The sequence below is a fragment of the Pelodiscus sinensis genome, chromosome 1, assembly GCF_049634645.1.
Source record: "Pelodiscus sinensis isolate JC-2024 chromosome 1, ASM4963464v1, whole genome shotgun sequence".
NCBI classification, from domain to species: Eukaryota; Metazoa; Chordata; order Testudines; family Trionychidae; genus Pelodiscus; species Pelodiscus sinensis.
The window spans coordinates 114,545,784-114,569,197 of NC_134711.1; the positions used below are offsets into that span (position 1 = coordinate 114,545,784).

General features: G+C 41.3%; 1 protein-coding gene across 10 annotated transcripts in view; it reads left to right on the top strand.

Moving 5' to 3' along the window:
• The window catches only part of PLEKHA5 (pleckstrin homology domain containing A5), a 241,995-nt gene that overhangs the window by 148,173 nt on the left and 70,408 nt on the right, over positions 1-23,414 (top strand). For all 10 annotated transcript variants that reach the window (XM_075897802.1, XM_075897759.1, XM_075897764.1 and 7 more), the window contains 3 exons: positions 9,707-9,807; positions 11,640-11,755; positions 19,891-20,343. In XM_075897802.1, coding sequence (XP_075753917.1) covers positions 9,707-9,807; positions 11,640-11,755; positions 19,891-20,343 — 670 coding nt within the window. The remainder of the gene's footprint in view (positions 1-9,706; positions 9,808-11,639; positions 11,756-19,890; positions 20,344-23,414) is intronic.

Consider the following 23,414-nt stretch of genomic DNA (forward strand, 5'->3'; position numbering starts at 1 on the left):
TCCTGCTGACCTTGTCTGCCTTTTCCTATTGTTTCCTATGTGGAACAGGGGAAGCAAACCTTCTAGGGAGGAGGAGACTTAAAGGGACAATGACCACTTTGCTACCAGCCCAGCAACTCTTGCCATTAAAAGGGTAACTCCTCTTCTCCATTCACCACTTCATTATATGCGGGGGGCATTCTCCCTTTCTCATTTGGTCATCTGAAAGCCTGCTTTGCCAGGCAAAACAAAAGGTTGCATAAATAATTTACTTCTAATTTCACTACCTTGCTCGCATTTTTAAAACTCTGTCAGTGAGTAGATAGGCCGAGGTAAATTTTAATTTCAGGGGAAATTGGAGACAAATATGAAGGGCAGAGCCAGTGATGCTTGTGTTAATGGAGAGTCAAAAGCCATTTCTGTGATCCTCCCAGCTCTCTTGGGGTACTCATAGATGTCTGAAATGATAAAAATATTACATGTGGTGTTCTCAATCTCCATTTTTGATACTGTTGAGGAAACTGGGAGCATTGGATGATGCAGCATAAATACCAACATGAAATATGATTCATGATCTCTCGTGAGAGAGGAGGTACAAGCCATAATTCAGACACAAAAAAAAATTCACTAGGTTTGGACTACGACTGAGGTGTGTGGCGTTTTCAGTTTGTTCTGAGGTGAAAATTATTTAATGATTGGTAGGAAAAACTTGCAGCACATTTCTAAGCTAATAAAGGTAAATGAAGCCTCAAAGCAAAAAAGCTTTATTGGAATGCAGTCAGCATGCTTGCATTCAGCACTTGAAAGATTACATGTTATCAGATAAACCACTGCTGAGTCAAAATCAGTCTACTCAGTAGGACTATAATTTAGACATGGAGACATTGGTTGAGCTTCAGTTATTTTATTTAGTTAAGTGGCCCAGTGCACATTCTGTGGTTTTTCTATAATGTTTGCCTACTTGTAGTAAACCCTTTAGGAGTATGTCTGCATAGCCCATGGAAGTTTTATGTGCTTAATATTCTGGGTTGGTTGAGAGCGCTTTTTTAAAAAAAAATACCTAAAAGTCTGAGGGTATGTCCACGCAGCCTGCATCAGAAAGTGTCCCAGCCGAGGTCAATAGACTTCGGCTGGTTGGGCTCAAACTTCCACTTTTACTCATAGGTCAAGCCTGCCGTGGCAAGCTACTGTGCAGTAAATCAGCCTCCAGTGCTGTGATTTTCAGTGTCCACCCTGGCAAGACACTTATTGCTCAGTGGCTCTGCAGTTAGTGCATTCTACGTAAACCACCTCTGCAAGAAGCAAAGAGCTTGCTGCACTCTGGATAGTGCACTGGGGTGCCATAGTGGACACCGTGGGGCACCCTTCCTCTAGCCTCTCTTGTCATCTGTTTGAACTCTTGCCTTGCTCAGGTGACTGACTAGGTAACCAAGACCTACCCTTGCATTCTTTTTGAAATTTGAAAGTCCCCTTCTTGTTTGCTCGGTGACACATTGTGTGTTCTCAGGGCCTCTCTCCAGCTGGTCATGCTTGCTTCACGCACCGGGAGAACCCTGGCTTGGAGCCATATTGAGGTACTAGACCTCATCAGTGTTTGGTGAGAGGAGGCAGTCCAGTCCCAGCTGCGCTCCAGCCATAGGAATTACGAAAGGGGCCATGACCAGGACACCCTGCAAAATGTCTACTACAAGGCACAGGAGGCAAACTGCCGCTCCAGTGTTGCACCGACAAACTGCAGGTACTATAAAGAGCTGGATGATATACTTGAGGTCCACTCCAAAGACCCATGTGAATACCTCGGTGGCTTGGATCATCCAGCAGTGGACCGAGGCAGGAGGAGAAAGTTGTGGCCCAGTGTGTGAAGGGGAGGAGGGACTCAGTCAGAGGAGGACTTGGCATCTTTAGAGACGTGCACTCAGGAGCTGTTTTGTATCCCCGAAGAGGTGAGCCACTTGCAGCTGTCGGAAGCTGTGGATGATGCAGCTGGCAAACGAACATTCTGGAGGCACTACTAGCACTGCACATAGAGCAGCTGCACAATTTCCCCCTCCTCTCCAGCTGGTGTCCCAAAACTTTTTCCAGTATACTTCCCTGTTCCAATCAACACAATTTGTGCACCACTCTGTCCTCAGGTGCCATCTGCCACACTTCACATCTGCCAGCTCAACCACCACCTGTTGCCAATGTACTCAGTGCCAAACGGCATATAGCTGAGCCTTGATGAACTGAAGCCTCCTTTCCATAGCATATTGGATAGTTGGGCTGCATATGAACTATGGACAAATACAAACTTGTGAAATTCTCAGGGTGTTTTTTACCTCCTGCTTCTCCACTCTTCCTCCCTGTCTCTCATAGTGCAGATGTTTGTTTCATGCTTCACATGTGTTTTCAAAGAAATCTGTATTCCATTACATGCAAGCAAGAAAGAAAGAGCATACCCCCAGCAAAGCTACGGTGACTGTGGCTTTAAGTCCAGTGCATGTCAGAAACCACTAGCAAGATAGCCACTGCACTCCCATGCATAGCAACAACTTTTACTGACATTCAACATCAAATGGCTGCCTCAAGACATCCCTCATCCTTATGACCTCGTGCCGTGCTCCTCGAAAAGCCCTGGTGTCAGGCTGTTCAAACTCTGCCTTCAGGCTATGTAGACCAGGCCTGAGTGAAGCTTTCACCCTTCCCGTCACAGATGATATGGAGGGTACAGCACATGGTGGTAACTGGAGGGATTTTATCATTGGGCAAGTCCAGCTTATTGTACAGACTTCACCAGAGAGCCTTCAAATGGCCAAAAGCACACTTCACAGTCATTCTGTATCTGAGGGTATGTCTGCACTGCATTCCTCTTTCGAGAGAGGAATGCAAATGCAGCCAAGCGAAATTGCAAATGAAGAGCGGATTTGAATTTCCCGCACTTCATTTGCATAATCGTGTCCGGCTGCTATTTCGAAATACCCTATTTTGAAAAAAGAAACGCTGTCTAGACATGATTATTTTAAAAGAAAACCTTTCTTTCAAAATTACCCTTACTCCTTATAAAATGAGGTTTAAGGGTAATTTTGAAAGAAGGGTTTTCTTTCAAAATAACAGTGTCTAGACTGCATTTATTTTTTCGAAATAGGGTATTTCGAAATAGCATAATCCTGTCCGGGAGCTAACGAAGCACAGGAAATTCAAATCCGTGCTTCGTTTGCAATTTCGTTCCTCTGCATTTGCATTCCTCTCTCAAAAGAGGAATGCAGTGTAGACGTACCCTGAGACACCTTTTTATTGAACCGCTCCTTGCTGCTGTCAAGGCTCCCCATGTATGGTTTCATGAACCATGGCACTAAGGCGTAAGCAGAGTCTTCAAAGATCACACTGCTCATTTCCATTTCCCCCACAGTGATCTTCTGGTCCAGGAAGGAAGTCCCTGCTGGTAGCTTCTTGAACAGGCCAGTATTCTAAAAGATGCGTGCGTCATGCACCTTTCCAAACTAGCCTGCTGTGAAACAATGACAGTGATCCGCAAGCGCCTGCAGACTCATGGAGAAATGCCCCTTGTGGTTAATATACTGGGAGGCTAGATGGTCAGATACCAGAATTGGACTATGCATGCCATCTATCACTCCTCTGTAGTTTGGGAAGCCCATCTGTTCAAAACTATCCATGATTTCATGCACATTGCCCTGATTCATGGTCTTTTGGAGCAGGATGTGCTAATGGAAGTGTGCAAGACCATCAGTCGCGAGTCCAGTGTTTGACTTTCCCACTCCAAACGATTGATGACTGACCGCAGGGAAGCTCTTGTTCGTGCGTCCTTGTGTCACAGGATAGGGGCAAGCTTAGCGCACAGTCCGGGGAAAGTGGCTTTCCTGATCCAAAAGTTCTGCAGCCACTGCTCGTTATCCCAGGCTTGCATGGTGATTTGATCCCATCACTCAGTGCTTGTTTCCTGAGCCCAAAAGTGACGTTCCACTGTTGTCAGCATCTCCATGAATGCCACAAGAAATTTCATGTCATATTAACGCTGCTTGGAGTCCTCATTGTCACTTCACAGCTTCTGGAATAACTCAACTGCCATGTGTGATGTGCTAGTGAGATCTATCAGTATTTTTCTCAATAGCTGGGGATCCATTTCCACACACAGAGGAAGCAGAGTACATTTGGAAGCATACAAGCCAAATGCAGACAGAAGCGCAAGGGTTGCTGGGATGCAAAGCGATGCACTGTGGGGCATTGGGATAGGACCCAGGATGCCCTGCACCTCCCCAGAAGCCTCTGCAGCAGAAGAGGAAGAGGTGCTCGGTAGGATAGCTGCCCAGGATGTTACTGCAAGTGACGCAACTGTGCTGCAAACCACAAGTGTAGTCACGCTAATGTGCTGGTAGCTTGTCAGTGTTGACACCCAATAGCATTTTCTCTATTGCATTCCATGAGCAGCACTGTAACTGCCAGCACTTTACACCTGCCAGTGTAGACATAGCCTTAGATGGTATTTTAAAGTTGCAGCATGGGCTCTGAAGCCTATGGAGCTGTCCATTCAGCTATTAAACATAAATAAAACTGTTTTTCAGTATTCCTTTTCCAGTTTCCCATTGTTCTATGCTTGATTAATGTGTTAATCACAGGCTAGATGACAGAAAAATAACAGCAGACTAGCCTAATTTGTATAAAGTAAGAAGCTGAAGTTTGATAACTATCACACCATTACTAAAATGTATTTAAATCAAAAGTGATTGAGCAATGGTTTACAGTTATTAGAAATGATTATTAAAACAAAACTAACAGATAAATTCTGAACCCTTTCTTTTTTGAAGTTATGTTAGGTTAATGTTGTCTTAGGGACTTGCATGAAAAAATCAAAATGTGCATTTGCTCTCAGATTGCAAATAGTATTTCTGATTCTCTATCTGACTGTAATGCCAGTTCTAAAAGGCTGATAAACTTTAGTCCAAAATTTTGCCATGTTAAAATCTAGTGCCTAGTCCTGATTTAAGAGCAGAAAGGAAACCTATTTCACTGTAATTTTTCAGTGCTTAAAGCATAATGTTTCTCTCTTTTCATTGGGGGAATGTCAGCCGACGGTCAGGGCAGTGAGTCCCTTATGACCGGCTGAAGTTCTTTTAAATTGTGCTTGGTTCTGTTACAGCAACTGAAGGAGTCAGGTTAAAGCTTAAACAGTTACTATTTTATTGTTACAGGGTAAACTTAGTTGTTAAATGCTACTGCTGTGTTACAGATAACACAGCCACTACAAAGGACAGGACAGAAATTACACTAATAAGTCACTTACAGGTACCATGAAACCCTTTTGGTTCTCTGAGCTCTTATTAAATGCATGCAAAATAGACACATAGCAGGTATATATTCTCACCCCTGCGTTCCAGACTTGGCGTGGCCAGCGTCTTTCTCTCAATCCCTCAGGAAAAAGTAGGGCGAGGTTGGGTGTCCCACAGACCTCGGGAGACAATCAGTACCTGCCAGCAGGTATAGATGATTGGAGCTCAAATGGGGTGGGCTACTAAACCCTCTTTATACCCCTTGGGTCACGTAGGCTTCTTCCTGGTCTCAAGTGGCCAATTAGGAAAAATGGCTTTGAACACCAAGTTTCCCACAAAGGGTGCAAAGCGTAATTCACACCTGGGGAAAATGCAGACAGTGGGCACCTCTGGTATATGATGGGCGAAGATTCCTCTTCTGGGACAGTGCAGGCGTGTCAATTACTGGTACTAGCCATCAGGGCGACGGGAGGCCCCGGGTGGTCAGCTAGCCCATTTACTGTCTGGTTTCTGTTTATGGTAGAGTCAGGGACAGGCAGCACACCTGTGTTCCCAGGGCATCAAAGGCTGACTGCCTTTCTCTTGCTCTCTGGGGGGGGCGGAAATCAAGATGGGGTTCGTGTCTGGCTACAGGGGGATAAGACTGACTGCTTTCACACAGAAAAATATCTCATCGAATATAGATCTTATCTTATACAATAGCATAAGATTTTTTTCCTAGTTGTACAAATGAAGATGGATGCATTAGGCAGAGTAACAGAAAAAAGCTCATAGTATAGGAAACAGATTTTTAAAAATTTGAAAACTATAAGCATGACAGTATGCATCTATCAAAAAAGCCCAATTCCCCAGATGGACAATTATTCAGTGTTACAAAAATAGGCAATAGTTTTATGTGGGTGCTAGTGAGATTTGCCCATGGGTGAACAGGTTAGTTTACGTGTTTTCAGAGCATACCAGTTTGTTTGGAGGAGAAAATGTCAAGAAGCCCTTTCAAGATTTTTTTTTTAAATATTCTGGACTGTAGAGAAAAGATGAAGCAGGAGCCCAGACTGTAACTCCCCTTGTAGCCACACACCAACTGAGCTAATATAGGGCTCAAAACCATAGTCCCAGGGTTTGTCTGTACATCACATTGATGCACATGGGATCGAACTTCCCAGCCCTGATGGACAGATTTGGGGTAGTGGAGCTCCTGCTAGTGCTCTAAAAATAGCTGTGTTAGACAGCCCTTTGAAGCTGCAGCTCAGACTGTAGTTTTGGGTTCTGTAGCCCCACCACCTCCATAGGTTTCAGAGCCCAAGCCACAACTTCAAAGAACTGTCTTCACAGCCATTTTTAAAATGCAAATGCCAACTCTACTAGCCCATGTATGTAAACCCCAACATGGAGGCTAGTTCCAGGCGGGGGGGGGGGGGGGGGGGGTGTGTGTGTGTGTGTGTGTGTGTGTGTGTGTGTGTGTGTGTGTGTGTGTGTGTGTGTGTGTCTGAGCTGCATGCAAGACTGGGCTTGACCCCAGGCCCTTATTCCCCTAATAGCCAATTGAGCTAATCAAAGACTCAGAATCAGAGTTCCAGGACCATGTGGGTTTGAAAGATCTGAGCCTTAGTACTAATCTGTGTGCACACAGCCCTAGCTCAGGTCCAGGAAGGCCTCTGATGTTTCACAGACTTCCCAGCAGCAGTGGGTAATACTTTAGGTACTAAGTATCATGGCCAGAAGCACTATTAGTACCTAGCTGAGCGCATGCTCCCCCTGCTGCTGCACAGAATTTGCCCAGAGCAGGGAGCAAAACTGACCTGTGAGGTGGGGCACCTGGACTGTGTGCATTGTCAGGATGGTGAGTGGAAACCAAAATCTTCTGTAATCGTGGTTTCCAACATTCTAGCCACACGTGGCTATTTGGCCCTTTGAATGGGGCTAGTTTGCTATAGCAGTAACCACAATAGTGCTTCGGAACTGGTTGGACACAGCAGTTCTATTCTGTTCTTGCATCTCCATCTTCTCATTGCTACAGGGCAGTGTGGGACTGGCTCCCAAGACATGCAACTAAAATGTCCGATTCACACTACTGTGGGAGAGATAGCTCAGCAGCTTGAGCATTGGCCTACAAAACCTGTTGTGAGTTCAATCCTTGAGGGGGCCGTTTAGGGATCTGGGGCAAATCTGTCAGGGATGGTACTTGGTCCTGCCAGTGAAGGCAGGTGGCTGGACTTGATGACCTCTGAAGGTCCCTTCCGGTTGTATGAGATAAGTGTAGCTCCATATTATCAGAGTGCTTTTTGTAGTGTAAATCTAAAATTCTGTCGAAACTTTTAACAGTTCAGGTTATGGAAAAATGTGTGATTTGTAGTATCGATTTTGTTGGTCTTCAGTCCAGTTAAAATGCTAGAGGAATGTAAATATTAATGAGCATAAATATTGCCACGTGGGATTTCAAACAGTTTTGTAATTGAATATGCCTGACTTCAGTCAATAGTTGGAAAGGATGTGCAAATTGGCTCAGAGGCCATCATTTTTAAAAATTATTTTTAAAGTGTTTCTGCTCTCATGTATGAGCAAGTTTTACTGAATAAACAGTGGGATGCAAGTGGTTTTGTCACTGTCTTTTGCCTGTTACTCTTTCAAAGAAATGTAAAGTTATATCTTTTATTGGACCAACCTTTTTTGGTGAGATACAAATTTTTTAACTACAAAAAGCTCTTTATTAAGTGACTTACATGCTTTTTTCAGTTGTTTACATGTGTTCAAAGTGGATGCAGGAGACAGTCTGATTGGGAAACATTCTACCCTTAGGTGTTGATCTACATATGAGTAAGTCTCATTGGCTTCTTTGAGATTACCCATGGGCAGTACATATAAGAGGCTTGGGAAGCTGTAGCCCTCCCAAAAATGGCTGGCCATGCAAGGTACAAGAAATGCCAGATGCAGTATGGGTCACCTCTCTTTGGAGGCTCACCAGCCATCTGCCTTTAGAGACTGCTGCTACAACAGGGGTGGGCAAATGGGCCTCTGCGAGCCAAATCTGGCTCATGGACACCCTGCCACTTTACTGCCTCCAAGCCAATCAGGGTCTGGGAGAGGAATGGGCACATGTGAAGTTTTTTGCTCCCTGCCCCTGCCCTGCGAGTGCTGCATGCCCCTTGCAGGACGGGGGCAGTGAGTGGGAGCGGGGGAGCTTGCAAAGTCTCCTCCTGCCCTGAAAGAGGGTGGGTGCCTAGAGGGAACCGCCAGCTGTTGAGAACAGCTGGCAGTTCTCTGTAGGCAGGGGGTGGGACAAAGACTTCACTTGCTCCCCCTCGCCAATCAGGATCTGTGGGAGGGGGAGCATGGAAGTGTCTTGGCCCAACCCTTCTGTCAGAGACCTGCCCCTTCCAGGGTGGCCCGTGGCCACTTCAAAAAAATTAGTGAAGTGGTCCCACCATCTAAAATTGCCCACCCCTGTGTTAGAAGCTCCCTAGAAATGCACCCTGATGATGGCCCTGCTTTTGCTCTACCTAAGGCATCAATGGCATAGCACTTCTGTTATAGTTTGTCTTGGTGTCTGTATGCTAAGTTTGGAAAAATGCTGTCATTGTGCTTCATAGCTGTCATTAGAGACAGGCATCCCATATACCTGTATGAACAAATTGTGTCATCTGTGGAAGCATATCTTAAGGTATATCAAGGCTAGACATGCAATGTGTCAGTGAAATATAACATTCACCTAGTAATTTCTGATTTGCAGATTCTTTCCCTTGAATGTTTCTCCAATATGTCTTTGCTGTGGGCATGCTAGTAGTGACTGTAAACCTTAAGCTGAGAGATGTAGTTAAAGCAGGATTAAAATTCTATTTTCCACTTCAGTGATCAAATTTAGTATCTGAGTTTAATATACAAGTCTTCAGAGAACAGTTGAATTTTCCATTATGCTTGATTAGTACAATATTTACTATGGTTTTCACCAAAAACATTTTAAAATGAACCCTCTGTGGCTATTCAGACAGGAACCTTAGTGGGATTATCTAAATTCATCAAAGCTGTTTGGTCACTCGCTGCTGGGGCATTACACATCCCAAAGAGGCTGGGTGAGGACATGAATGTGGGACATGGGAGGGTCAGACTAACCCATTTAGTAGCACCTGCTGCACATCCACTCCTAGGCCCTACCTAACTCAGTTCCCTGGCTGGCCCCAATGCTCTATCCAGCTGCTTGATTCTGTGTTGATGTACTTTCTCTTTCCCTCCCATCAACAAGTTCCCTACTACTGATCTGGGTCAAGAAAAGCTAAACAATATGGTATCAAAATAAAATATTCTTATTGTTCTTTGTCAGTGCTGGTCATCTTTTGAAATCTGTCATCAAAGACTGAATACAGTTGAATTCTGTCATTTCTCAATGAATGAAAAATATGGGAAAGGAAAGTCTAAATAAACATACCATGTGTATAAAACTCCAATTCTAACCAAATATTATATTTTAGATGAAAAAGAAGAGGGAATATTGGGGAGCATACTTCTACCTAGTTTTCACATATCGATGCTTTCTTCTGAGGATCATATTAACCGCAAATACGCTTTTAAGGTGAGGTCATTCATTTTCACTTTAAACAAATATATATACTTTGGAGTGCAGAACACTTTTCACTGTGTGTTTATGCATGATAGGCGAGACAGAAACAGCCTGTGAGATTGATTTTGCATAATACTGTATGCCTGGGATGGGCAATAATTTTAGATGAGGTGACCACTTCACTAATTTTTAAAGTGGCCACTGGCCATCCCGGAAGGGGCGGGGCCAGGACACTTTCATACTCCCCCTCCCACAGACCCTGATTGGCCTGGGGGAGCATGTGAAGTCTTTGCCATGCCCCCTGCATAAAGGGAACTGCCAGCTGTTCAGAACAGCTGGCAGTTGTCTCTAGGCACCCACCCCCTTGCAGGGCAGGAGAAGACATGGCAGATGGCCCCTTTGCCCACCCCTGTTGTATGCAGATGATGTAAACAATGTAGTGTAGTGTGCAAATGGTTTTGTTATGTCTATAGACAATTGCTAAACTTGAGGAAGGAGCTAACTTGGCATATGTCATCGTTTAGCAGCTCCTTTATTTTTAAATCGCACCTTGGTAGTTTGGAATTGCTATCTCCATATGTAGTTAGGTTATGTCTTCATGACCCTATAGTTTCAACTACCGGAGCGTGAATTACAGCACACACTAGCATGCTGCACTGCAATTCCCTTGTGTGGACATGAACTAGAAGGTATCTTGTTGGTGTTAATTTATTTCTTGTTAAAGAGGAATAAGTTAACGCCATGTAAGAGTATGTCTATACTAGAACACCTTAACAGCATTTCAACTGTACTGATTTCATTGCTATAAGATCTCTTTTTTGCTGTATGCTGACAGGAGAGAGTTCTCCTATTGACATAATTAAAGCACCTTCAGTGAGCAGCAGGCAGTAGCTACGTTGGTAGGAGAATCTCTCCTGTCAATATAGCACTGTGCACGCTGCCACTTAATTGCAGGCAAAACTTATCACTCAAGTGCGTGGTTTTTTTTCCCAATGTAAATGGTAGTTTTGACATAGCCTTAAGTAATTTACTTCACATGCATAGCATTCGCGCAAGGGACTTCCAGCTCAGCATACTGGTGTGTGCTGCAGTTTTGACCTCCTTAGTCCGAATTGTGGTGCTGCATGAATAAACCCTGTGATGTATTTTCTTCTGTTGTGCACATGGCTGTTTATGAAACTGGGATTACTAATAAGTGCACATCATGCCGTTTCTTTGTAGTTTTAGAGAAGAAAAAAAACACTTGAAGCATTTACTGTGCTGTAAATAAAAGAAAAAATTACGAGTTTAATGTTTGTCTCGGTATTAAGCACACTATTTAGTATGAAGTATTTATTTTAGTAGGTATATTCTTTAATGATGAGAAAAGTCATCATTTACATATTCTCTAACATGGAATTTCATTTCTTGGTTGAGAGTTCCTTTTTGGGTGTCCTTAATGATTGTTGAGCTGTACACCGCTGCAAGTTACAATGGTGAGTACAAATAAAAACTTACATTTTTGGCAGTCTGAACAATACAATTCACTTAGTATCTTGATATTAGGTTAATGTTTTATGAACATCAGTATGGATTTTTGATAGCAGGAAAGATGTGAATCATTTCAGCTGAGTTACGTGCACAGAAGCAACAATTATAACTTTCAGGTTAACTCTTTTATTACTTCATTGCATTAAACAAGAAGCATAACAGTGAATGAAATTGTTCTTGTGGGAAGTGTTCTTTGTACTGTTTTCATTAACCTAAGAACAATGTAGTAAAAAAAAAAAAAAAAACATATTTACCCTTTTTTTCCTTATACAGGAATCTTGTCTTATTACAATGGCCTTGTGATTTCCAATCAGGCAGCTCATCCAAACATGAGGACCTATTATTTCTGCACAGATACAGGGAAGGAAATGGAGTTGTGGATGAAAGCCATGATAGATGCAGCACTTGTACAGACGGAACCTGTGAAAAGGTAATGCAGATTGGCAAACCATAAGAACAAGGAGCTAATTTCCAGTATTGGGTTTGAGTTCATTCATTTAATGCAAGGTAATTTGGCATGATAGAAATGATGAGAGCACTCTTGGAGATATCTGCACTGTGGTTAGATACATATGGCTGGTCTGTGTAGTTGACTCAGGCTAAAGAATTATTTAATTGCAATGTAGACATTTGGACTTGGACTTCAGCCTGAGCTCTGGGATGTTCCCATCTCACAGGATTTACCCTGAGCCTCACATCTAGAGCACAATAAACAGTCCGTAACCTGCTCTCTGCTAACTGGAGTCAGTTGGCTTGTGCCAGACACAGGCAGGGTCAACATATGGGGGGCATGACGGGGAACATGCCCCCCAAATGCCATGGGCAGGAGGGGCAATGGTCCGGGTAGGAGGGGGATCTGGCACCCACAGCAGGGATCCAGACCCCATTACTGCTTGAGATAGCAGGGGAGTAGACCCTTGGCCCATCTAGTCACCCAGGCCTTTGGGGGAAGGGGCAAGGGTAGGGAAGAGAAGAGAATTGGAAGGAGTCACAGCAAGGGCCAGGGGGAGACAGAGCAAGGGTGGAGAGAGGCAGGATTTGGGACAGAGGGGCTTGTACCAGCTATTCATTAGGGTGGAAGGGGGCATGTGGTGTTTGGCCTCACTTGTGTCCCCTTGCCAGTTACCTTTGGACACGGGTTTTTAATATCGTTGAAGGTTCAGAGTTTAAAGTCTTTAATCTTCCTCAGTATAGCAGGGTAGTTAAAAATGATGACAGCTAGCACCTTGTTTACATTCATGTGTCCACTTTTACTACTACTATTTGATCTTAACTAATGATGTTAATGCTAGAACTTTTCAAGAGGGGAAAAATATCCTGTGAATGTGGACACAAGGAAGAAAAAAGGCAATATGGTGCTATATCAAGTGCATCTCAGTATTTGTAAAACTCAGACATTTGCACACTAGAGACTTTGTGATTAAACTCATTCCTGCTTCATGATTCCAGTGTCCTTGTTTCAGGCAGTATGATGATAAAATAGAAAGTCCATAAGGAATGCTCTGACCATTGTAGCTTTGGGCTTAATACTAATACAATTTGCACCTCTAAAATCCAGGATTCTCTGGTCTGACAACATCTGTGGTCCATCATGATGGTTCGTGGACCAGCACTAGGCTCTTACTACATTTAAAACACAGAGCTGCAGTAGGGGGAGATCTGGGACCCAGCGCAAGCCGGGACTGCTCACACCAGGTTCCTGACATACCCCCCACTGCGTGTCTGCATTTTAAATGTAGTAAGAGCCAGGCTGCTTGTGCACCCGGCTCCTACTACATTTAAACTACAGAACTGCAGCAGGGCTCTTTATCAGCTAATCGTGTAGTTGATACAAATTGTCTTGACTACACGATTAGTCAGTTACCTGCTTCTTAACATCCTTAGTCCGTAGTAGATATCCACTATGACATCACCCTTGATGATGTCATGATATCTGAAGCTATGTTTATTCTGTGCTGCAGTGTGGACTATGGATGTGTAAACTGAAATAGAGTGAATGTTAATGTGAACTAGGTACCTTTTGTAGTTCATGACAGCAGCTTCCATTCAGAGCAATTAGACTGCAGCAATTCACACCCCCTGTAGTCTGTTCCAAATTATAGATAAGCCCTTAGTTGTGTCAGGGTTACAGGATTTAGCCTTAGGGTGTTTGAATATATTGATTAATTTTAAGGGGCTGCTACTGCAGTGCTGATGCATGCAGATCTTCAATCATGCCTCATTTTTTGAGGAGTACAGGATCTTTCGAAAAAGAGTTTTATTTTCGAAAGATCCCTGTCTAAACTGCCGTTTTTTCTATTGACAAGACCCTTTTCGGGGAGCGGCGGGGGGGAACACAGCCACCATTATGCAAATGAAGCATGGAAATTTAAATTCCGGCTTCATTTGCAATTTCAAAGTGTCTAATTTACATCCCTCTGTCAAAAGAGGAATGTAGTCTAGACATAGCCTAATAGTCTTGAAATAATTAATTGAACACACATCTTTCGAGACCAGCAAAGTTTATTAGGCTTATGTATCTGTTAGCTATCACAGGGCTGGAGAGGAGGAGTAGAGATCTGTTTCTGCTGAATCCATCTCTTTGCTATAAAATCAGTCTTAAAAATCTGTTTAGCAGGTTATGATCTTGTACACATACTATAAAATAACTATTACTGGATCCCCAGGCAAATCTGTTAAATTTATCTATTATCTCATCCTTAAATAACCTAATGGTTTTGGCATTCGCATAATATTTGGGATAAAGTGCTTTTGGTTGGATCATCTAATCAGTAAGTGCTTTTGTTTCTTTAATGTTTTTCTTTTTGCTAGGAGTATCCTAAATGAAATTTTCCTGTAGTTTTACTTCAGGTGTAGTAGGCAGGCTTATTAAGAGAACAGATATTCTCCCAGTATTCATCCAAACTAATGCTCAATACTTTGCCTTGAGACCTTTGTTTTCTGAGGTTAAATTACCTATCAATAAAATAGTGTATTTATTTAAATGTAGAAGTTCTGCTTTTTTCAGTAAGGATGGCATTCCTGGAACTCCCTTGTACCTAAGTCCAACAGTCCACTAAATTATCCATTTCAGCCTTAAATAACTTCAGCCTGTAATTTTTCTCTTCTTTAGGTATGAGTACCTATTTTCCCTCATGAAAGCATTCTTTTTTTAATCCAGTTTTGCTATGAAATGACTTTTACCTCCTTTGTTTAAAACCTGCTTAAAATAAAAGTTTGAGGTGAGGAAACAATTTTTTAAAATTTTCTTCTTGGAAAATTGATCTGGAATGAGTAATAGCTTAAGTTGAGAGTGAACACTCTGGTGAAAAATCCTATTCTGAGCTAATGAGGAGTGAGAATTTTTGATAAATTCCTCTTGAACCCTAAACTGGTCCTGATTCCCATTCTTATTTGTTGTCCAGTGAATAATTTGGTGAGTTTTCTGGTATATTTTTATATATGCAATGGGGAAACATTTTAATGTGTTTGTGAGTGAAATGACAATTATGGATTCTTTCCCACTATCCCAAATGTTTTTTTTTAAATGAAATAAAATATTAAGTGTTTTTATTTTCATAGGTAGTGTGTATAGTGAGAGTGTATACTGCAAGGTGAATATTAATTTTGATGGAATTTATTTTGCCCTGTAGATTTAATTGTAACTGCTTTTACCTAAGTAAGTCTGGCTTTATTTTCTTAAATGTTAGATGCCAGTTTAACAAGGTCCTCGGAGGCCTGTTGCAAACAGTCTCAAATATTTGAGACTATCAGCAGTCCATATATACCTGTTGTTCAGAAAATGTGAATTAAAACAACCTCTTGAAATTAGAAAACATTGGATTATTTCCACATTAGCTGTCTCCCAGATTAGTGATAAACCATAGCAACGTAGGGTTTTTTTTGTCTGCTGTAGTAATATGTTACACTAGTATGTCTTTTTCATGTGCTGAACGCCTAGTATAGTACACTAGTTACATGTTTGCTGTAGCCTGTTGTTCCATAACCTAGTCAGAGTGTAAGAAGTAGGGATGTAAAAGGTTGCATCATCCCTGGGAATGGGGTTGGCAAGGGCTCCCAGGAGGCTTATTTAAACTTTATACTGCAGAGCCTGCAGTGCGTATAACCGCTATGATTTTATCAGTTACATGATAACATTTTTAACCAGATTAATATCCATAATAAATACTACAGGTTGGAACTTCCTGGTCCAGCACACTCAGGACCTGACCCAGTCATAAATGAGGGATTTTGCTGGACAAGGGGAGATCAATTACTGGCCCATCTGCTGCCAGCCACTGAGCCCCCCTCCTGGCTGCTGGCCACTGACCTCACTCCCAACTACCAGTATCCCTGGCTGCTGGCCCAGCTCAGCTTATGGCTACTGGTCAAGCTCATGGCAGCCAGCCCCCCCTGCCGCCAGCCCAACAGCACTCACGGCCTATGCTGGCCCTGGCCGGACTGTCCTCCAAACCCCCAGCTGGCCTCTGCTCCTAGCTGCCAGGACTCTCTGGCCCAACAACATCCATGGTCCTGCCCGACTATGGATGTTTCTGGCCAGAGAGATTGAAACTAACTTTTGCATATTAAGGGCTAGAGTCTGCTATGTTTATGTACACTGAGTAGTTACTCCCTGATATTCCAGAAATATGTAAAGTATTGCTTGGTGTTTGTAAAGGAGGCAGAATCAATCCCTAACTGACTTGAACAGTCATTTGTAGTAATTTAAGGGTTAACAAATGCTATGCAGTTGTGAAATGTCTCTGAATTTGTTTCTAACCTAAAGTTCTTTGAATGCTTGTTCATGTGATACAAAGCAGGTATGCATGTATCACATGCACGAGCGTTGGAAGTTTTCTCCCAGCAGCCCCTGTCGGGGTTGCCTCTGGAGCCTCCTGGAGTGGTGCCTCTATAACTTCCTTTATACACCACTGCCACCCAGATCCCTTCCTCAGTTCCTTCTTACCCTTCATGTTGGCATTGGATCAGTTTCTCTTCCTTGCTTTAAGCAAGCCTTTTAGCCCCAACCTATTTTAGTACCCATTTTTTTTCTATTAACTACTTGTTACTAGTTGTAACACTTAGCAGTTAGCTGTGAGCAAGCCTGTTCACTCCTATCGCCCTCTTGGGTCATCAGGGCATGCTGAAAGCCCAAGGCTTCAAGTCTTGCATATTTTGCAAGAAGTCTATGCTAAACAGTGATATGACGCATGCCTGATGTGATTAGGTGAAGAGCAACAGTCTGAGCGCTGTAAGGTCTGAAGAGGATTTAAGCCCCATACCAAGAAAGAGCACAAATTCAGCCTTAGACAACTCTTAATGAGAAGGGTGGTTAATGGTCCCAGTAGTCACAATGTCCTGCTAAAAATCCGCAGAGATGGGGCCAACATGATCCCGCTGACTCCAGCATGGTCGTGCCAGTGTTGGTTCACAACTCTGTTTGGAGTTTAGTGGAGGCCCTGATCGTTCTGTCACTGTACTCAGACCTGATTTTTAAGGATCAAGGCCATTTCCTACATCCAGACCTCAGTCTCTCCATCTCATGGTGTGGAGAGTACATGGCTGAACACATTAGAACTGCAGTGTTCAGCATGAGTGCAAAAGGTGCTATTGCTTAGTAGAAAACTCTTGACCAGAGCTACCTACCTTGCTAAATGGAAGAGGTTTTCCTGGTGGTGTGCACAGCAACATGTTCCCTACCCTCCTCCTTCTCCCCCCACCCCATGCAAGCACCTGTATCTCTTACCCTGGAATATGTCTTTCCATTGCAAACCTTGCTGCTATTTCAAGCTTTTCACTCCGATCACTTGGGGTGCTCTGTCTGTTGGCCTCATGGTGACCTATTCCTGTAAAGGTTTGGATAGGCTCTTCTCTTATTCCCACCCTCCTGTACCTACGTGGGACCTTAATTTGGTCCTCACCAAGCTCATGGACTCTCCCTTTGAACTGATGTTCTCTGTCCTGTAAGGTGGTGTTCTTGGTAACTATTACATCTGCTAGAAGAGTTTCAGAGTTGAAGGTTCTTACCTCAGAACCCCCTTACGCCATTTTCCATAAGGATAATGTACAGCTCAGGCCACATCATGCCTTCTTATTTAAGGTGGTCTCTCAATTTCACCTGGGGAAAGATATTTTCTTCCTGATTTTTACCCAAAACCACTCACAAGGGCTGCACACTCTTGATGTATACAGAGCTTTGGCTTTCTATATTGAGTGCACAAAGTCATTTAGGAAATCCACACCATTCTTTGTAGCAATCGTAGGCTGGATGCAAGGTCTCCTGGTCTCATCACAGCTCATTTCTTCCTGGATATTGGATTGCATCCACACTCCTTATGATTTTGGCTAAAATTCCACTACCTGCAGTCTTGGCCCACTCAGCCAGAGTACAGGTCACCTCAATCACATTTCTAGTCCAAGTCCCGATTAAGGAAATCTGTAGGGCGGCGACCTGGTCTATAGGTACATATATTCACTGCTCTTTATGACATCAATTAGCAGGCTAGAGTTTATGCAGCAGTTGGCACAGCCATTCTCCAATCAATGATTCCTAACTCCGATCCTACTTCTGAGGTATAGTTGCTTGGGAATTACCTTATTTGGAATCAACTCAAAGATAAAAACAGTTACCTGCTTTCTTGTAGCTGGTATTCTTCAAGATGTGTTGCTCATGTCAATACCACCCTTTCCCCCCTCTGTTAGAAAGAAAGAACTGAGGGAGAGGTTGGGGTGGCAGCGGTATATGAAGACAGCTATAGTGGCGCCATTCCAGGGGCTCCATAGCTGACCCCGATGAGAGTTGCACACTCATGCACACCCATGATTGGAATGAATGTGAACAACACATTTTGAAGAACACTAGTTACAAGAAAGTAGGTTAACTGCCTTTTACTAAACACAGGCTACTAGTAACCCCAGCCTACTTCATCAACAAGCATCAAACAGGATGACAGAAACAGAATCATTTTACAAGGGCAGGTTTATTCTAGGTTCCTAACATTTTCCAATGTAAACTTTAAAAAAAAAAAAAGTTTTGCTGCCTCTTTGGTCTTGAACCAAGAGAAATGTACCTATCAAAATGGTTCATCTCAAATCTAAAACTATGCTGCATAAATAGTCCATTTTCTTCATCTGTAACTAGTTAAAGTCCAGTTCAGTTATCAGTTGTGGCTGGGGTAGGAATTTGTGTTGTCTAAGAAATTCCTTGTAAAAACATTTAAACTAGTTTATATATCTGCAATCCATGTATGTAGGAGTTGGTAAGGAATTCTACTAATTACATGTTTTAACAAATGCTTGGTATTAAAAGGCATGATTTTACTTTATGTATATGCATTTTACCAGTAGAGCATTTGAAAATATATGTCCAGAATTTTTGAAGAAACTATAGGGATAATGGGTAAAATTTCAAAAGGGAATTAGATTTCTCAGTTCTTTAGATGTTTATGAAAATTATACCCTACATGGAAGAGTATTTTCACAAGTGAATCAAGTATTTATGGTTTAAATAATCTTCTGGAATGATGATTACTATTTGTCAAACATTTAGGCCTGATGTTGAGAACTGAAGTGGACATAAATTAGTGTGCATTTGCATATACAGTTACTTAGACTGGATAGAAATAGATATAATGGGCTGCTTGCACTGGTGAATACATATTTGGTGATACTCATTTCAAAGCATTTTTTGCATATGCGATTGTTTGTTGTGATATAAAATACGTGCACAGTTGAAAATTTAGGGCTCAAATGTCCCAGTCTTGAAGCACCCTTGATTCGTTGAAATGGAAGAATTTAAAAAGAAAATCATTACACTCAAGGTATAAGTACTATGTATAACAGTGTAATATAAGTACTGCATCGCAGTTAAAGTTTGGTTTAAAAAAGATATCATTATTTTGTGCTACAGTTCCATAGTCAGCAGATATTTTCCTTCTAAAATTAAGGAAGCCACAAGTATTTTCCACAAAATATATAATAGCTGAAATGACAACATACCAGAGAAAGCTAATTAATGTCAGTGACCATATAAAGTTTAAAATATAGAATAATGTGCCCATTGTATGTTGAAATGACTAGCATAGTGAATTATGAGCTAGACAGAAACATAATATGCTGCCATCTGAAACACTTTGGTTTAAAGTCAGTCTGGATTCTAAGCAGTTTGCATTCCAGAGGCTTTGATTCCTGAGAAGAGCCACAGAGTATTTGCTGTTCCAGCATCCTGGCCTTGGGGATATTAACATCTGCTCTTCCAGGTTCCCGAGCTTGATGTCATCTAGTTTAGTGGCCACTTACCATCCTAGTATAACTTTGAGTTTGGCTTGGTATGGATATTCCTAAATAGAAAGAATTGAAGGAGAATTCTTTACCAAAACAAGAAAACCTGACTATTGACCTTTTAAAACTGGCATAGATGATTCTCCTAAAATCAAGCTGTTACAACTTAATGTGGTTAGACAATAGTCTCTTAGAACAATCTGGAACCCATATAAATCAAGGGGTGTATTTCAAAAGGAATTACTTTTGGTAGTTATTTCAGTTTGTGTGCAGTTATGTTGTTATGCCATTCTCTTCTCTTTTCAGAGTAGAGAAGATAACTGAAAACACACCGCCTCGAGAAGTGAATAATATTTCAAACCACAGGGTGTTAATTAAACCAGAGGCACAGAATAATCAAAAAAACAAAGAAGTAAGCAAACATGAAGAGAAGAAGGCTTTGGAAGCTGAAAAATATGGATTTCAGAAAGTTGGACAAGACAAACCCTTAACTAAAATTAACAGTGTAAAGCTAAATTCAGAATATAGAACGTTACCAGTGAATACACTTCACACTGGACACTACAGGCCAGTTCATTTAAATGGGTCTGAGAATAAAGCTGTCAATATTGTGGCAGATACTGGAGATGGAGGACAGCACAATGCAGTTCATTCACACATGGAGTCTGAACGGGTCATACAGAGAACTAATTCAATGCTTCAGTTGGAGCAGTGGATTAAAATTCAGAGAGGAAAGGGGCAAGATGAGGAAACAAGAGGGTAAGCAATTTGATTTTTTTTTAATTTAGATTTGCTGTGAAAATATCTTGGTCAAATACTTTCACGTGTGCAATTGACTTTTACATTCCTGTAAAGTCCAATTTTTTATTTAAAGAGGTTGTCTTGCATTATTGTGTACAGTGGTTATCTAGATACACAATCTAAACAACAGTCAGAGATGCTCTCAATCATTTCGTCTCAATAAAAGACGTATTTAAATGAGCACTGCCAGCTCATTTTAGGCACACAATTTAGATTGGGGAAGAATACATGAAACCAGTTAAAAAGTATTGGTGGGAGGGAGCTCTTGGTTTATTTTGTTTTTATATTTGCTGGTGACTTTAACATTTCTTATAGTATTGTATGCTTAAATATACATAAATACATGAAAACAAATTGAAAGCATTTGGAAACAATTACATTGATCAGGTTTTTGTTCAAATTGAATAAAATAGAGTGAACAGTCCCCATAAATGAAGAATAAATTAGGTATTAAAACAAAATGTTTGATAAATTCAGTCTGTCAGTTCAAGAAATACCTAAAATATGGGATCAGGAAATGAGAGAGAGATGTAAATTCTGAAATATGCATATTAAACACAAAAATATTGCATATTCCCATTAAAACATTTGCATGGGGTTTGTGTGCTTCTTTAAGAAGGAAATGTGTAGTTTAAAGAATGGTGCAATTCTGATTCTTTATAGTAACAGTTTAGGTGATACCTGTAAAATGCACGGGTTGATTGAATTGTGACTTGCCTTCTTCTCTGCCCCCGCCTTTCCTTCTCCCTTGTACGCTCCATTCTCCCATTGGTAGGGATTCTGACATCAGAGGGAAATTATCCCTCTTTGTCCCGTGTCTTGTCTCTGTTCTCTTCCCTCAGCTTTCATTACCCTAGGATCAGTTCACTGGTGAGTAGTAGGTTTGAAAGAAGTAAGTAATCGGTGGTGGTAAGGGAGAGGGGAAGCACTGAGAAACTGCATACATCATGTAAGGAACTAGAATATTGAAAGGAGCACTAAATATCTCTGAGTTTCATATGAAAGCAGGTCAAAAACCCTTCTGAGGGAAGTCAGCTTCTATTATAATACAAACTTCAGATGTAGTACTCTTGGAGGAATTCTGTGTCAAAAAATTTTAAAATTTTGCCCACCGTATTTTAAAATTCTGCCCTTACTTGTCAGAATAACACTGTTGTTGTTGTATCAGTGACAAATATTTCAGTACTTTATTTCAAAATACCGATCAGCAACTATATCTGTACAGTACAGACAAAGAAGATTCCTCCAGGAGTAGTGTGTTAAGGAAATCCTGGTTACAATCCAGTCCTATTTCTCTAACTTTTTACCCTGGAGTCCAGCAGGGAGGTCAGATACCTCCACCTTCTTCCACTTGAGGGTTCCTCCCACCTAGAGCCCAGCTGCTGCTCCCCTTACTTAGGCACTCACTCGCTTATTCTCAGATCCCAAGGATCCAGAGAGAGAAACAGCCTCATACTGGTCTCAGATTTGTGTGGAGTTTCCACCATGTTGCCTCCTTCCTTCAGGGCATGCTGAGAACTGCAGCAGCCAGAAAGCCTCTACCCCCTCCCCAGTGTCTTCTGCTTGTGAGCTGTGTGCACTGTTGGGTCAAGCAGCACTTTTCCTCATAAAGTCCCTGTTTTAAAACTCTTACTGTAAAAATATTCTATGTAATCTTTAGAATTTAAGTTTAAAAAAGAACATCCTAAATTTTGTAATTTAGAGTTTGTAATGCAATTTCATTTAAATTCATGTTAATAACTTTCTTTTCTGCGTATAATCATGCTTATGGCATACCACCTCCAAATTGAACAGTGCATTTCAGTGCTTAATCAGAAAACTTCCTTTGTGAATCATTGGCATTATTAAATATTGTGGTGTTAGCAATTGTTTTGCATGGTAGTAGCATAAGGACATCACTTCCAGGATGTCTACCAGGCAACTTCATTTATGGCACCCTAAACTTGAGTTTACAATACTGACTTTTCAAACTTTCATTACAAGTTTTTTGCTTTCAATGAAACTTTTATAGAAATGTCACTGCAGGGTGAATTTGGAGAGTGAGAAATTATTCCCTTCACAATGTAGGGAGGAGAGTACAGAGTAAGGAGAAGATAGGTTGACATGAATAATCTACTTTTCAACTTGAATGTTAAGATCAGTTTCTTGGAAAGCAGTGAAAATTTACCATAGTTTGGCTCAATTGCTAGAGTTCTCATAACAGCCCCATTATTAAATATAATTGATATCTGAGGGCCAAATAGTCTTTCTGATATATTTCTGTTGCCAGTTGATTTAATTTTAATATATACTACACGGAATGATCCTTAAACCTTGACATTTATCATATTATGTATACTTGGGCAATGAGAACTTAATAGTGTTTTGTGATGTAATTAGATTTTAAAAATTAGAATTAAAAATTGTGTAACTTGCTTTCAGAAGGTGATAATTGAATAGATACTGTTTTACAGTTATGAACAAGGATTAAACTTTGGAGTCTTTTTTAAATTTAGATTCCTCTTATCATTGTTCCAGTATTATGCTCTTCCAACACAAACTGGTTTCATTGTGGGAGATGTATGGTGGAAGACCTTTACAAAACATTAACTGGCAGAACTGAATCACCTTGACCATAGAGATAATTTTTATTTAAGTATGGATGATATTGGTAACACAAATGATATACTTAAAAATGAAGCTTGATGTAAAGCTAATCAGCAAAGTGCAATTAAAATTGGGCTTCTGCTCTTCTTCACTTTTTTAGGATACTTAAAGTTAGCCTGAAGTTTTTACTTTTGAGAAAAGGGTTTATAATGCATTTGTTTCTTATGACACTAGAAATCCAGGTATTGTCTAGAATAGAAAAATCTGATTTGGAGAAGTATTGATATGGTGAGATCACAATAGAATGAAAGTTGAGATATTGTGAGAGCCTGAAGAGAGAACTGGGTTTGTGGTGTTTTCAGTAAGGTTTGGTTTCTGTTGGTTTCTAATAATATCTATTTAACTTCCATGACTGACATTTTGGAGAAGGGCAGCCTTTGTTT